The sequence below is a fragment of the Drosophila miranda genome, chromosome XR (assembly GCF_003369915.1).
Source record: "Drosophila miranda strain MSH22 chromosome XR, D.miranda_PacBio2.1, whole genome shotgun sequence".
NCBI lineage: Eukaryota > Metazoa > Arthropoda > Insecta > Diptera > Drosophilidae > Drosophila > Drosophila miranda.
This window is the reverse complement of record NC_046674.1, coordinates 25,832,975-25,849,734: the sequence shown is the minus strand read 5'-3', so window position 1 is coordinate 25,849,734 and position 16,760 is coordinate 25,832,975. Positions and strand designations below refer to the sequence as shown.

The following is a 16,760-nucleotide window of genomic DNA, read 5'->3' as shown; positions in this document are numbered from 1 at the left end:
TGTATTTTTTTGTGTGCTTTTATTTAGCTATTTTTTTTGTATTGTTTTTTGTTAGAGCTTTAATGGAGATTTCTCTGTGTTGACGGTGGGATGTATGGATGGATGGATGGATGGATGGATGGGTTTATGCGATTGTGTGGGCGAGTTTTGTTGTATTTGGAAAACATATAAACAAATGGCTTAGACGCAGACAATTAGGACATTTAGGGATACGTTTAGGGGTTTGTTGGGATGTTTTTTATTCGTTTCATATTTTTTCTTCTTTAATTTTTTCATATATTTTTTTTTGTATTTTTTTCTCTTTTTTTTGTTATATTTGTTGGTTTCTGTTTCGGGTGGACAACATATAAGGATATAGATAGATATTTTCTTTCGTTTTACTTGCATTTTTCGCACAAATATAGACTTTGATTGTATATCTTTTGGTTATTGGTTCTGTTGCTTTTCCTCCTGTCAGAGGCTGATCTGCTGGGAGGTTTTTGTTCTTTTTTGGTTTTTGGAGGGGGGAACACCTAACTGGTAGATCGAGCAAATCAGGACTTGCTCTCTGATATCTGGTATCTGGTTTCTGTTTGCTGGTTTCTGGTTTCTGTTTTTGTATACATATTTCTTTCAATTTATTTTTCGTTTGGTTAACAAAAAATGAACAGATAACAGATAATCGTTAATCGATAATCGATAAATAAAACCAAGTAAGTGATTTACATTTAATGAGATTTTTACCTTAAAAAGCTTTGATCAAAATTCAACTAAAAATGGAACCAAAAAGGACAAGGAAACATAAACATTGAGAGAGAGAACGAGAGAGAGAGAGAGTGTGGAAAAGTGATGGGCTAAACTTTGGATGACAATCGTAAATAAACGTACAACTCAAAAAAGATCTGGTGTAAGTGGTGAGAGAGAGAGAGAGAGAGAGAGACAGTGACTGAGGTAGAGATAGAGAGAGGGAAAGAGAGAGAAATAGTGTTGGAGTGGAGTGTCTGAAGAACGTCGAGGAAATCAAATGAAAAGTGGTCCAAAGGTCATTTCGCAATGCTCACATGCCAAATCAATGAGAATAGAGTAGAGTAGAATAGAGGAAAAACGATGGGCAGTAACTGAATAAATAGGTTCTCTGAATGGATTTGGGGTTCGGGTTGGGGTCTGGGTTAGTATGAGTGTTAATACTGGTTGATTGGTTGATTGGCGAACGGAAAACACAAATCGGAAATCAAACTAAATACACATATAGACACGGTACACATAACACATACAATTACATATATATATATATATATATATATATATATATACGGTATATGCATACATATATATATATAAATATATATGGGGGGATATATACGTATATATCGATATTCGGTTATTTTCAATTCTCATTTTTCCCTACAAAAAAACACAAAAACGATGGAAATTAACAAATAAATATGCAAAAAATATATCCATGATATGCAAGTGTGCGCGTGTGGTTGCAACTGTGTGTGTGTGTGTGTGCGTGTTTCAGTGTGTGTGTGTCTGTATCAGTGAGGTACAAAATTATGAATGCATTTTCCATTATACATGTTTTTTTGTTCTTGTCTTTACTCTACTTTTTGTTGTTGTTGTTGTTTTTGTTGTTGTCGTGTTATATTTACATGAATGATTTGTTGACTTTTCGATCCCTTTTTTTATACGCTGCGTTTTTTTTTTGTTTTTTCGCATGTTAAAATGTAATTTAAAATCAACAAAATGGCATTATACGACAAGCAAGGGGCAGTGCAACGAGCTGGAACGGTGCAGGAGATGGAGACAGAGATGGCAGCGAACTGTTCTGCATATCTGGCGCATTTGAAAAGTAATTACAGCCGAAAGGCAGCCGAACACTTGCAACAGTTGCAACAGCTGCAGAGGACCATCTACCATTGGCCCTGGAAATATTGTATTGTGGAGGATTTCGATGAAAAGTTGAGCATGATTCGAAGCTCAAAGCAAAGTAAAGTCTTTTCGCAATTGGATTGTGGGGGATCATAGTTCCCAATATTATAGAATCGTTTTGGAATCCTTTTGGTGATTCTTTCTTTGAAAGCTTGATACGACAATACGATATTGGGTGCTTGCAGAACTGTGGCTGTAGCTTGGAGAATCCATTTCACTAAGTATTGGAGGTTCTCCTGTGGAAGGATGGATTCCAAGGTTTGCTTTTAGCTGTAATTGATGGGGAGAGATCGGGAGGGCGAAGGATCGAAGGATCGAAGGATCGGTAATGCGATATACATCTTATATTGTAGGATCAAATAAAAACGTCTCGTGTGCGGTTCGGATGCATTTTACGGTATGAGAACTGAAATCGAACAAACAAGCCGTGTTCAAAATGCATTCTGTGGATGGATGGATGGCTGGATGTTTGGATGTTTGGATGAGGGTAACATAAAATCCAGAATCAACTGAGGTAGATGCGACTATAACAAAGAATTTTGTTTTGGTTTTTCTTTTCTGTTCGGGAAACCCAAATGGTTACGCCTGTTTTCATTCTCAAGTGTTTTTTTTTTTGTTTTGTTTTGTTTTTTATTTGTATTTTTTTCGACTTACCAAGGTGTGAACGAGCTCCAGAAGAGACTACAAATTCACGGGTAGAAAACGTAGGATTTTTTTTTTGTTTTTTGTGATTTTTTTTTTTTTTGATTTGGATATTGATTTGCATGTGGGAAATGCATTTCGGTTGGTGTTGAAATTTGATTTGGATTTGATTTTTTGTTTGGTTTTTGGTTTGGTTTAGCACACAACATGAAGGTATCGAGCCACAGCAACAGAGTAGGACAGTACACAAGTAATTGACAGGACAATAAAAAAGAAATTAAAAGACAAAAATGCGTTTCGTTAACGAATTGTTCAAACTTTGATATTGCTTAAGAATTTGTAATAATTTTCTGGTATTTTTTGTTTTGTTTTTTTTTTTTTTTTTTGTTTTTAGCATACCTAAAGTTGAGATTTGTACTTTCATAGCTTAGTAAACAGAAGAGTTAAGAAACGGAACGAAACGGAACCAAACGAAACGAAACGGAAATTGAAACTAACAGTAAACGACACAATAAGAAACGAACGCAAAAAACACATTTGACAAACACACTTAGTCTGATGGTGAGACGAAGACGAATACGAAGACGGATACGGAGACGAAGACAGAGACGGAGATCGGCAGACATCTTTGGGGTTTTGGTTTCATCTTTGGTTGGTTTTTAGTATGGTTAGTTGGTTAATGCACGAAACGAAATGAAATGAAACGAAAATGAAAGTTAAACTGAAACTGGAACTGACACGGAAACCACGCGTTGACCAGAAAGATATGAACATAAAAAAGTAAGACGAAAGTAAATCAAAATCGATTCATCGCTCATCTTTCCTCCTCTCTTTGGGAATCCTCTTTGCGGTCTGGGCATCAGCGAAGGTATTCGCGGAGGATGTAATCGTAACAAAAATCGAAATCGAAATCGGAATCGAAATCAAAGCAACAACAAAAGAGTACACGCTAAATATTCAAGTACTATATAGATATAGATATATATATATACACTAGCTGGAGCATATATTTCGGTGGTAATCTGAAGGTTAAGGAAACCAAACGAAAGCAAATCAAATATAAAGTAAACTACCAAAATGGTAGCCGGGTCTTCGACCGCAGCTAGAGTTAGACCTAGGACCTTGATCGGTGATCATACATACATATACTTATCGTAGGGTCTGGGACTTCTCTTTTTTGCTTTTGTTTTTTTTTTTTGCCTTATATTTCCATCTTTTATAGAGTTTCATTTCATTTTGTTGAGGTTTTCTTTTATTATTTTGTTGTTGTTGTTTTTTTTTTGGGTAAGACGAACACAAGGAGGTAGAACACTAGACAACACACATACTCAATGAAGTGCTATCATTATATATTCGCTTTTGATTTTGGTTTGGCTTTTCTCGTATTGTTCTGAGTTTTCTTTTGAGAGAATGAGAGAAATGAGGCGGCTTACAGAAATTGAAATGGAAACGAAGAATCAAATCGAAATGAGACACTCACTTATATTTCAGCTCCGTAACTCAACAGAAAAACAACTAAATGGTTAAATAATAATCTATTTTTGTGAATTTATTTTCCTTTTTCGGGATTGTTTCTTGGGCTCGGGCTTGTAGCATCTTTTCATCATTCTGCTCTTCTTCGATCTGATCTTGATTCCCAGGCAGGCAAGAAAAGAAAAAGCTCAAGCTAGGAAAATGCTCTACTCTTTTAGGAGAAAACAGAGAAAACCGAGAGAATCGAAACGGAACTCAGGAATGTCACCGAAAGTAATACAGGCACAGAATGGAATTGAATGGAACGGAACTCAGAGGAACAAGAGAAAAGAAAAGGCCAAAAATTCAACAATTTGTTTTGTTTTCATTCTTCATTTGAACATATTTTTAGCGCATAAATGATAGACTCATTGAGGGGAGAGAGGCGTACGGGATTGTGGGAATGTGAATGGGTTAAGATTTTTTATTTCTTTTGCTGTTTTCTTTATTTTTTTTTATTTTTTTTTGCTTGGAATTTGATTGATTAATTGATTGATTGATTGAGACTACTTGAAGTGTATTTAGTTGAAAAATTGGTAAAAATAAATTAACTTTTACTTTTTCTTTTTCTTTTTTTTTTGTTTCTGTTTTTGTTTTCTTTTGGTTTCTGTTTTGGAAACTTTTGTGGTGAAAAGCATAAAGTAAAAACATTTAGTATGTGTACATGTGTGTGTATATAGATCGATATGGTGTTCGATACGGATATATATAGGCACACATCTACGTAGATACATGTACGGAAATAATTTGAGCTTTTTCTCTTCATTGCACCCATAAAGCTTAAAGAATACACACAGAACCGAAACGGAAACGGAAATAGTTCAAACGAAATTCCAATGTAAAATTTCTCACTCGCTGCGGGCCGGGCAGATCGTCCTAGATGCGTCCTCGTTCGAGGTGGAAGATGAATAATGCCGCGGCCTGCAACCGGTTCACCAACAAAACTTATAGCGAACGCAAAATCGAAACGGTAATGGTAACGGTAACGGAAACAAAAGATTCGAACTCAGGAAGGAAACTCGAGAGTCGCTCAATGGAAAGCAAGGACCTCCTTGAGCTACTCTGCATTTACATTCGATAGATGCGATCTATATATCTTTCCCTGTGGCCCTGTGGGCCTAGACTGCGCACTAAGAATCAGACCCATATCTACATATTTATATGTATATGGAGATATATGGATAAATGGGGGGTCTCTATATATAGTATAGCCTTGGGGGCTGCAGGCTGCAGGTAGCTTATCGATAAGGTGGGCCACTTACTTTTCGCTGTACTCATCCATGTGGGCGTACGACTGCACGGAGTTCTCCTCGATCAGGAACTTGACGCGCTGGTAGAAAGAGGCCGTCACCGAGGGCGGCTGCTTGCGGAGCAGCACCTCCACGGGATCGTTCGAGGAGAGGCACATAATGTGCTCGGAGCAGGCCGGGTGCGAACAGCACTCGCTGTCCGAGCAGTCGGTCATCCCATCTGGGAACGGATAGAACGACTGTCGTAGCAGAAGAGAAGGGGTTCATTCAGCTTTCCTCGCACTTACCGCCATCGTTGTCAATGTTGTCCTTGCAGTTAAGTTCCAGGGCTATCGAGCAGTCGCTGCCAGCCCATCCCTCAATGCAGTCGCATCGGTACTCGCCGTTCTCCAGGGTGCACTGTCCATGCCGTGAGCAGCCGTTCTCGCAGCCAGCTAAAGAGTCGATGGAAGGGAGGATTATTAATGATTTTTGATTGATTTAAGTCGCCCATCGGCTGCGTCAATATCCCACTAGGGATAATTATATAGCCCCCGTATTATTATAAGCCTCCACTTTATATTCCAGTGTGGAATTTGTGTTTCGGTTTAATAAAGAGTACACCTCCAGAAGATCGAGTGGGGCTTCAAATTGAATGAGAACACTCCACCAATCCACAATCCCCCAATCCATCCAGCATACCACCTCCACGTTCCACCCCATTGTCAACATCATGAATATAAAAATAATTTTAATGTTTGCCCACACTCCCCTCTCTCTCTCTCTCTCTCTCTCCCTCTCTCTCTCTCTCTGCGGAGCAAAGGATAGAAAGAAAAGCAAAGTTAACCTTTGGCGGCATCATCATCAGCGAACACTCAACGAAATGTTCGACAAACATAAAAACCCAACGAAACGTAACCTAACGATAGATGATTTTCCCTTCTCCTCCGCTCCCCAGCTCCTTCCACACGTTTTCCCTTACCCCTCTTCGTTTGGGCTTTATTTGTTTGTGCCACGATAGCATTTGACGCAAAGTTAATGTCACTTGACATGTGTCATTTGCAAAATGAGGTACGGTACTGGCACTGGCATTGGCACCGCTACTGGTGGAGCGGTCCCTATAGAGCCCTGCTAACCCAGCTTCCGTTATGTTAAAAAGTTTGCGGCGCATAAAATGACTTCCTTGCCTGTTACTGCCTTCCTGTTTACGAGTCCCTTAGCCTGAGTCCTGAGTCCTGAGTCCCGAGTCCCGAGTCCTGAGTGCGTGTTTGTGCACACATATTGGCAATAACATCAAGTGTTGTTGCAAATATTGAAACCCGGCCCGGCCCGTCCAGCTCCCCTCTCAGACAGCTTGGGCCCGACCCCCACCTTCAGAGAAATCTGTCAAATGCTGACTGGCTTAGAGACGAACACGAACTTCAGGGAAACCCAATTCCCCAAGGGAAATTTCTTTGCGAGAATTATTTAGAAACTAAGATGGATAGGTGGTAGATATCCAAAGATGAGTGATGGCAAAGAGTGATACCTTATAGAGGAAGGTTCTCTAAGTTAATTTCTTGGTAAAAAAAACCCATAGATTATCCAATGGATAATTAACCGTTACAGCAGGGAACGGGAAGGAGCGCCTATCATCGATCTATGCCTGTCACACAGCTTTTCCCCGATATATCTATCTTCTACAGAATGTTCTTCTGTCCTCTGAAACAGCCCACATAGTCTTTGTTTATTCTGCAGGCTTGGTTCCATTCCTATGTCTCTGTCTCAGGGTCCTCGCTGAGATTGTTCACAGTTGATTCCGGCTCAGCCCCATGTCTCTGTTTTTCTTTTGATTGTTTGCACCCTTCCTGCCTCCTGACGCCTGCCTCCTGCCTATCCTGCTACTGCCTCTGCTGCCCTATTTTATCACTTTTGGCGGACAAATCCCTCGCTTTTTATGTCTGGCCATTGAAAAATGTTGTAATCTGGCCAACGCGACACAGGCCGACACATGTTTTGCAATCCATAATAAAATCACAGGGAGCGTAAAGCAACATAAACTGCAGAAACAAAAAATAATACAAAAAACCACGTAGGGCAGAATATTGTACATATTTTTGGGCGTAGGTGGCGCACTCGCTGGAATGGCAATGGTCGAGGGTCTGAGCAGCCCTTGCTGCTCCGCACTGAAATGAGATCTACAAATCTTTAAGGATCCTTTAATTGGAAGGATTGTCAGACTCGACTTAAGAATCATTCATTAATCGCTATGTTTTCCAAGTCTTCCCCTTGGCGGATTCCTACAGAAAGAACTCCCTATCACAGGCAGAGGCGCGTAATTTGCCAGAAATCTCTGTTTCGAATTCAATCAGCTCCGGCGCATTGAAGTCGTTGACTGACTGCAGTTCGATACAGTTCAGTTGAAAGGTCTAATCTCGACTCACTCCATGTGTAACAAAGGGCGGCATAAAGGCGTACACACACACACTCCTCTTATATGTATGTACTATCTCAGGGGGGAAAGTCGTTAAGTACTTTCTAAAAATACATTCAGCACCGCAGACATGGATATACGTACGAATACGAGTACGAGAGGTAGAGCCAGTCGTATGCATGTACTCGTATTAGTGTATTTGGGTGGCACTTTGAGCCCGTGCAAGCGTGACTCGCACGTCTCAGCCCCTCAGCCATCGTGCCCCATCGGAAAGCCCAAAACCCCCGCCCCGCCCCCTCCCATATGGCCTGCAACACTCAAATCGATTGAAAGCCCTTGCCGTGAGAGAGGGAGGGAGGTAGGGAGGGAGGGCGAAGGCTAGTCGAGAGCCAAGATTGGGTCTGACTGGAATGACGTCGGAAGTTTTATTGGTTTTGCACACGTCAACGAAATGTTGATCGCCAGAAAGAGACAGACAGACAGTCACACACAGGGACAGAGACAGAGACAGAGACAGAGACAGAGAGATGTAATGGCATTACATGCATGCCTGAGCCGGCGGCGGGTGAGGACGAGGCGCCACACGTTCCGGGTTGTTGCGGTTGTGGATGTTTTTGCAACATGACTGTTTGTTTTAAAAGTTTTAATCACTGTCAATCGATAGCTACTTATCATCATGGTGCATTGCTGCCAAGTGCCTCTGCCTCTGCCTCTGCCCTTGTCCCTATCCATGCTGCTGCTGCTGCTGCTGCTGCTGCTTCTGCTTTTTGCTGCCTGTTTTTTGCCTCCTGTTCCTTGGCCCCAAACAACATGGTTAAGTCATGGCGGCAAAACTGTCAAACGCACTTCCATTGGAAAGGCACGATAGGAGTGGAAGTCAGGGAACAGGAACGGGACAGAGCCAGCGATGGTGTCACGGCAGTGGGCGGCTCGGCGACGGCAAATGGCGTAAACATGTACAAAATACTTTGGGTGCATCGACTCCTCAGACAGAAAGCCCCAATGCCAGAACCAGAACCAGAACCAGAACCAGGGACAGAGCCAGCGCCAGAGCCAGCGCCAAGCTACAAAAAGCAAACCCGAAAAAAGAAAGAAGGAATTGATAAAAAGCACGACAGCAGCAACATTGACAGGGGATAAGGGAGAGGAGAGGTACAGCGGCTGGGGCTGGAGCTGGAGCTGGAGTTGGAGCTGGTGCTGGGGGATAAGGCACTAGGACTGGGACAGGGACTGGGACCGCGACTGTGGATAAGGGCGAGGCAAAGGGCTGTGGCAGTGGCAGTGGGAAGTGGCACTTGCAACAGCCACCACAAAGTTGTTACTGCTTCTGCTGCTGTTTTTTTTTTTTTTTTGGCTGGCTTTGGACAGCTGCGCTGCGACAGGAGGCGACAATGTTGCTGCAACAGCAGCGGCTGCGGTTGCTGCCACTGGCAGTGGCAGTGGCAGTGGCACTGCCGCTTGGCAGGGATTCTATGTGCTAATCGATTGACCGTCGGCGGATGGCGAAGGAAATCTCCCCACCGGCAGTGGGCCCATGATTTCGATGAGCCCACTAGACTTAACTCTAGATATATGTAGAATGCATCCTAGAGATGCATTTTCAAAGTAGATACATATTTTGTTGTACTTACGCAGGGTGCAGTGCCTGCCATTCCATCCTTGGGAACAGACGCAGGTCCCGTTCTTGCATTGGCCGTGCTCCGAGCATCGAGCATCGCAGGGCAGCTGATCGCAGAGGTTGCCCGTCCATCCAGTGTTGCAGCGGCACTTACCGGACTCGCACACCCCGTTCCGCCCGCAGTCCAGACTGCAAACAGCTGTGGAGGAGACGGACGTAGATAAGCTATTAGGGTACGAGGATACACAATACAGAACCTAGTTCTTAGAATAGGGAGAGATGCGAAGTCTGCGGATTGTTTTCCTTACGGGGTTCATCCGCACATTTGTCCATATGCGCCTTTAAATTCATTAAAGCTCTCTACGGCAGCCAGCAGGACCAGCCATGGTCATAATGTGGCAGGAAGAGCAGGAATGAGGACTGAGGACAGGGGACTGGGGACTGGGGACTGGAGTGGCAGGAGGTGCGTACAACGGTTGAACCATAAAAACAACATTATAAATGTAACATGTACGTGGTGGCACACTTTGCTAACAATCTGCGCAACGCCACCCCCGTATTTACCCCCACATAGCCGCACAGCCACGACGGAGATGCGAAGGGCTCATGGTGTATGCATGAATCCAGAGTGGATTGGTTCACTGGTTCGCTCACAACTTGTTCCACTAACTGGGTTAAGGGTTGCTCTTGGGGCCGCTCTTGCGTTGCTGGTTCAGGAGTTGTTTCGTGCGTTAGTTCACGGTCTCAGTCATGATTTTGTTCGAGGATTGCTTTAGTTCTTGAACTGATAGATACATAGATGCATTTCAGGTTCAGTTTGTGGATCCGTTTATAGCCGAGAGCCAAACTCCTGTTCTATTTGAAATCATTCACGATCCAGATCCAAATTGCAATCTTAGTTTCTTTAGCATTCCAAAGAGTGCAATCAGAGCAGAGGTTATATCGTCAAAGGCTGCCCCTCGATGACCTATTTTGTGGCTTCAATCTGTCTCATTCGTTCACCGATTGGTTCAGGAGTAGGCATCGGCACGGCATCAGCTTTGTCCCTGCTCCCTGGTTCAGTGGCTTGATTTATGGCTTAGTTCATAATCCTGTTCGGAGCTATGTTCGGGAGCAGAGCGGAGTGGAGCGGAGTAAAGCGGGTGTGCGGTTCATGACTTTTGTTCTCTTCTTAACAGTCGCAGGCGTAAATTTATTTTATTTTCCTCTCCCTCGCAGCTCCAGAGGGGCGTTGGATGGCAGGATGGCAGCAGCTAAGGATGAAAGTGAAGCTGGAGCCGGGAAAAACCTGCGTATTAAATAAATAATGAATTTTTATGAAGCTCTGCTTCATTACGCCTGGAGAGAGTCGTCACTCCACCTCCACCTGGATGGCTGGCTGGATGGTTGGCTGGATGGCTGGCTGGATGGCTGGCTGGATGGCTGGATGGCTGGTGCTAAAAAGGTAAGCAAATTAGGAGTGCGTGCCAATGAGAGAGGCAGACGTGTCCTTTGGCCATTTGTGGCATCGTAAGCTGCTTGTTTTATTGAGATTACCCCCCGATCTAGGTCCAGGTCCAGCTCCTTTTTCTCGCTTTTCCTCTCTCTGTCTCTCTCCTTGAACTGATTATGGAACGGTGCGTCGTTTGGGCTCTGATTCTGGCTCCTGCCTAATTGGAAGCTTCGGCTTTATGGCTCGCCTGCATCCTAATTTCGGGTTTAGCTGTGTCCATAAAACATCATCATATCAGCAGAGCAGCGCCAGAGCCAAAGCATCGGTTGATCATTCGTGTGTGAGGGGGGAGGCATAATCAAGATCTCGAAAGTAATTGCTGGCCTCCAGCTTCTCCTGAACCTCCACCTCCACGACCAGGAGGTGCCTGCTGAGGTGCTTCGATAGGTATCGGAATCTGGATCTTGGCATGGCAAATTATTGTAAAACAAGTATTTGCATCTCAAAGATAACGAAATGCATTTCGGACTTTGCTCGAGGACTTTCCATTTCCATTTCCGTTCCATTCTCCATTTTCCATTTGCCATTTAAACAATGCACATTCAATTCAATTCATTTCCAGCACCCGAGCACACAAATAAACAATTATTCCATAACATGTGGCAGTGTGGCAGGGTGGCAGGGTGGCAGGGTGGCAGGGTGGCAGGTTGCCAGTGTGGCAGGGTACGAGTGTAGTAATTTGTAAGCACTTTTTATCGACAATGAACAGCATCAGCAAAACTCCATGCTTGTTGTTATTTAATATGGATGGTGGGGAGGGGGGACAACGGACAAGGGGAAACAAAGAACAAAGGGCAAAGGGTGCACCTACCTTGTGAACAATCCGGTCCCGTCCAGTGGCGCTCGCACACACACTGGCCCGTCTCCAAGTCGTAGGTTCCGTGCTCCGAGCAGCCGGGCAGGCACTGGTACACCTGCTGATCAATCGTGCCACAGTCCTCGCCCTGCCACCCGGCCTTGCAGTAGCACTGTCCGGCCACACAGGTGCCGTGCCCCGAGCACAGCGGATCAAGGCAGTCGTCTGTGCATCCAGTGGGTCCAGAGTGCGTGTTCGGGAATGGTTCGGGTAGATTGGCAGATTGGTTGATGGTTGATTGGTTGTTTGAAGCGGGTGGAGAGAAAAAATACAAAACGTTTGTTAGTCGCACACGCAAGTACAGTAGAGTTCGATAAGAGTGAAATTCGTTTGTTATTAGCTTGGCTGTAAGGAGAAACAAATTGGAGAAAAGCGTCGAGGAGACTCCCCTTCCCTCCTTGATCATTTCATTGAAAGGAGCAAGAAGTAATTAGCAAAAATATTTAATTTTAATTGCAATTCGGAGCCTAAAACATGATCACAGCACAGTATCTTGGTCTATTATCCTTATTAAGTGTATCGTATAATTTATGGAGTGTGCACCGTGACTCCTTCGGGAGGAATACGAATGAAGAATGAGTCGTGACAGCCTTGGCCAAACAAAAAGCTTGCCACCATCAAGGTCTCCACTTGGCCTCTGTTCTCCCTCCAGCACTCCCTCTCTCTTCTTCCCTTTGGGCCTGGTCAACACAGATACACACACACACACACACACACACATATGACATGATTAGTATGTTAGACACGTACAAAAGTGGTCATTAAAATGAAATTCCAGTTTAGTTCAAGTTGGTAATTTTGCGCAGTTGTTGCAATTTTTTGTTGGCTCCTTCGTTGTTGTGTGTTGTGTGTCGTGCCCCATGCTCGATGCCCCATGCCCCATGCCCCATGCGGCGCGGTTGCCTAAAAGTTCGCCCCTTCAGCCCCTCCCCCCGTGCATGAGTGTATGAGAAATATGCTCTCGACATATAAATTCGATTTTATACGTTTTATGTTTGCTCAACGTTTTTTCCCTTTCCTTTCCTTTCCTCTCCTTTCCTTTCTCCTCCTCCTCCTCCTCTGTCTCTGGTTCCTTCTTTCTTTTACTTTTTCGGCTTCTGTTTCTGTTTCTGTTCCCGTTTCTGTTTCGGATTCTGTTTGTTGTTTGCCCCTGTTTGTTTTCGTATGCCACGGGGTCCGTTATTCACCCGTGAGACGGGTGGCAGGGTGGCGGGGTGGCGGGGTGGCCAGGCGGCTGGGTGGCACAGCGGGTGAGAGGTCACAGTAAACATATACAAAATGGTGGCAAGGCAATGGCGGCATTTCGGAGCCATGTATTGTTGCATGTTGCATATTTTATTCGCTTTTTGTTGTTGTTTGTTTTACAACCCACGAGGCCGAGCGGCAGAGTGCCAGAGTGCCGGTGTCCATTGTTTTTATGGCCACGTATGTAACGGTCGATGGAGGAGCGTAGCTTTATGGACATGTACTTTATAAGGATTATGGTCCACCCACTACTCGTGGCCCGGCACTGGCTGTCCCCCTGAACTGTCAATCAGTCTGCCTGGTAAACTATTTCAAGCTTGAGGCAAACGTTCGATTCCTTCCTCCACAGCAATCCTTCCCGGCCGAGTCACAGTCACTGGCTTTCTCGTCGTCTTTTCTTTCCACATTTGTGCGTCTTCTGCAAATGATTTTCCAATGTGTTTTCTGTTTCCCTTGCGAATTATTCAACAGATTGTTTTTCGTTCTCGTGGAACTCTTTAAATTTCAACCGACCGACGCCTGGCCTGTCCTGTCCTGTCCTGGCTAATTCAAAGACATCTGGCTCATGTGGGGAGAGAGCGGAGTCTCCGGTCTCCACCTCAATCCTCCCTCTCCCCTTTCCAATGAAAGCCTGAAAAATGGTTGGCATTTCTTTGCCCCTCTCTCTCTCTCTCTCGCTTTGTCAATTTAAGGCAAGCACAAAGCTTGGAGGGAGGAGAGAGGAGAGAGGCGCAGGGATGTCGGCATAATAACTGAAATATTTTGGCATCCACTTTGGTCGTCCCGTCGTCTCCCCATTCCTGCCCGGTGGTGACGCCCTTATCGGGCAGTGTCAACATGGCCCACGACGTAGGACGCAGGACGCAGGACACAAAAATGGAGACTGGAGGCCGGAGACCAGAGACCGAAGGCCGGAGAGAGATAGAACTCAAACAAGGCAAATAAATAATTTTAGCATTTTTATGCCAAGTCAGCAGAACAGAACAGGGTGAGGAGAGGAGAGGAGAGAAGAGAAGAGGCCTGGGCCTTGACACTTACGTTGATCGCAATACGGTCCCTTCCAGCCGCGCTCGCAGTGGCACTCGCCCTCGATGCATCGTCCGTGGCTGGAGCAGTTGGGGACTTCGCACTCGCCCACCGGAATGTCACACTCGGCCCCCTTCCAGCCGTCCTCGCAGTGGCAGACGCCGCCGCCGTAGTGGCCATGCGCCGAGCACAGCACCGGACAAACGCCTGCAAAATAACGGAAAGAGAAGGCATCAGTTTCTGAGAAAGGGATAGAGAAAGATGGCCGACAAGTGGGAGAGAAAGGAAATCAAATAGAACAAAAAATACGCAAGTTCTGGACCTTAACAGTGGGTCGAGGATGGTGAACATGGGACATGGGACTCTAAGGGTTGCAGGATATGGAAACCGTTCTAAAGGGAATACTTTAACTTGGTCCTAAATGTAAAAAAGATCATGGGTTACAAGGAAGTTTCTATACATTCTACAGAAGAGATCATTTCTGGCGCTAAATTCTTTAAAGAAAAGAAAGGAAAAGGATATACAAGCCTAAGTAAATACTCAAAGTACTCCTTTATGAAGCGGTGCTCTTCCCCAAGGAAATCAACACTTTTTCAGAGTTTATTTAAAGCAATCGAGCCCAGAGCCTGAGCCCCTGAACCACTGTGCCCCTGAGGAATGCCCCAACTAAGTAGCCCCCCGAAAACTTTCAGAGTGGATTTGGCTTCCTTTGTTTCGCAGATTGCCGGGTCGGAACGGGACGGAACGCGGCAGGTGGTGTTGACAGGTCAACTTATAGCAGGACGAAAGCCCAAAGAAAAAGAAAAAGAAAACGCAAACAAAAATCCGGGGAGGAGATTCGGAAACTCACTCTTGGAACAGTCAACGCCTTGGTAGCCATCGATACAGTCGCACTTTCCAAGGTAGCAGCTTCCGCGACCGGAACAGTCGTTGGGGCAGGTGGTGCTGACGCCCTCGGCCTCCTCGGCCAGCAGCGAGACGGAGTGGGCCACCAGCTCGTCGTTGTAGACGGAGATGAACCAGAGCCCGGTGTCCAGATACTGCAGCAGCGACACGTTCACCGTCATCGCGTCCATGTCGAGGGCGGGCAGGCCGCCGCCATCCACCGCCGAGCGCTTCTTGACCTCATGCGAGTGCTGCGCGTACTGTGGATTTTGCTGCTGAAAGTGGATCTGTCGCTGGAGGTGCTTGGCCGTGTCCAGGGGCGTCTCGACATCGAAGAACTCGCCAGAGTCGGAGTCGGGGTCGGGGTCGTCGTTGCTGTCATCCATCAGATCGGGGTCCTGCTCCTCGTAGCTGAACTGGGGGCTTGGTCGTGGCGTGAACCGCTCTTGGAGGTGCTGCTGCTGCTCGTCGAGGTACACGGCGTCCCAGTCCTTGCCGGCGATCGAGGAGGCATTGCCCGGGGGGCTGCGACGGTGCCGCAGATGGCTGTCCAGACGTCCGCCCTTGATGAACTCCACAAAGTCGTGCTGGGTGACCGACGGGGCCACGTTCCGGCGCGAGTAGACGGCAAAGTGGGCGCCCCACGGCAGCGTGAAGTTGAACCGAATGAAGGCCGGATGTTTGTTCCGGAACTCCAAGGTCCAGAACTGGTAGGCCGGTATATTGGCGTGGTACACCTCGTTGAACTCCTTCAGCTCCACGACCTGCGGCCACTGGCCTCCTCCCAGCTGCGGCTGCAGCGCCTGGTGGTGGTGCATCCCGCCGCCGCCCGCTTGGGCCAGCAGCATGTTGTGCTGTTGGCCGTTCAGGGAGCCCGGGCCCATGCCCATGCCGTTGCCGATGCCGCCTCCGTAGGTCAGTTGGTGGTCCTGCAGCTGGGTGTTGGTCGCGTCCATCGGCGTCAGCGGCTGGTTGATCGAGTGCGGCTGCTGTTGCTGCAGCAGCAACTGCTGCTGAATGCCCGTTGCCCCGCCTCCGACGCCGCCACCGCCGGCCCCTCCCGCCGCTCCATTGAGTCCGTGTCCGTTGCTGCCGTGGTCCGAGGTGCTGGTCTGTATCGATTCCTCCGTGGGATAGGCGGTTGCCCCGCCTCCGCTCTTGTCGTTCGCCTTGCCCCCCGGCCCACCGCGCAGATCGTGCGGCTGCGACTTGACGTCCTGGACTAGGATGCAGTTGGTGCTGTCCATGTTCGGCTTCATCGAGCTGACAGCTGTGCAAACGAAACGAAAAAGGGTTAAAAGTGGGTAAGTATCTTCTTTATTTACTTGAGCATTAAAAGAGTATCTGTATCTGGGGGATACCCTATGGCTATGGCCATGGATACACTCAAGAAACCATTAAGATCAATTGATCAATTTACAAATATTTTCTTGTATATTTCAGAGCTTTGAGAATCGTAACATACTTTCTAGAAATATGTTTTCTTCTTCCGGCAAGAGATTTCTTAATTTTCCTAGTTATTTTTTTTTTATTTTTCTTAGACTTTAGAACTTTGGAAACTATTTCCCTACGAAATAGCCATGTCTACGAGGAGCTGTTTCTTCAATTTCTTTGAATGTTCCTTGAATTATTTTCCAAGTTCCCTTTCTTTGTATTTTTTGTCAAGTGTAGCCATAACTTGTTCGTCGGCTTCTAGCTGGCCTTCTGTTGCAGCAGCAGCAGGAGCTTTGCCTTTTGGCTGGCTTTCGATTCGGCTTGGCCAAATGTGCGGCCATAAATCGAGAGAGATGCGAGAGCGCTTCCCACCCATAAATCTGTTCGGGCTGCTCGGGCTGCTGCCACCAGGATGGAGCCGTATAGCAGCCATGGGGCAGGCATGGAGCTGCAATGGGGCAATAATGTCTTCTGTGGTGCTGTAGTTGGTGGCCAGG

General features: G+C 46.0%; 1 protein-coding gene across 6 annotated transcripts in view; it reads right to left on the bottom strand.

The window, feature by feature from the left end:
- Window positions 1–16,760, bottom strand: part of LOC108151471 (teneurin-a) — a 148,304-nt gene that overhangs the window by 36,102 nt on the left and 95,442 nt on the right. For 4 of the 6 annotated variants that reach the window (XM_033387339.1, XM_033387343.1, XM_033387341.1 and 1 more), the window contains exons 6-12: window positions 14,795–16,099; window positions 13,957–14,151; window positions 11,629–11,838; window positions 9,339–9,524; window positions 5,603–5,749; window positions 5,328–5,535; window positions 2,566–2,592 (exon numbers count right to left, since the gene is read on the bottom strand). In XM_033387339.1, coding sequence (XP_033243230.1) covers window positions 2,566–2,592; window positions 5,328–5,535; window positions 5,603–5,749; window positions 9,339–9,524; window positions 11,629–11,838; window positions 13,957–14,151; window positions 14,795–16,099 — 2,278 coding nt within the window. The remainder of the gene's footprint in view (window positions 1–2,565; window positions 2,593–5,327; window positions 5,536–5,602; window positions 5,750–9,338; window positions 9,525–11,628; window positions 11,839–13,956; window positions 14,152–14,794; window positions 16,100–16,760) is intronic. The other 2 variants (XM_033387340.1, XM_017280098.2) reach the window with 1 other exon arrangement.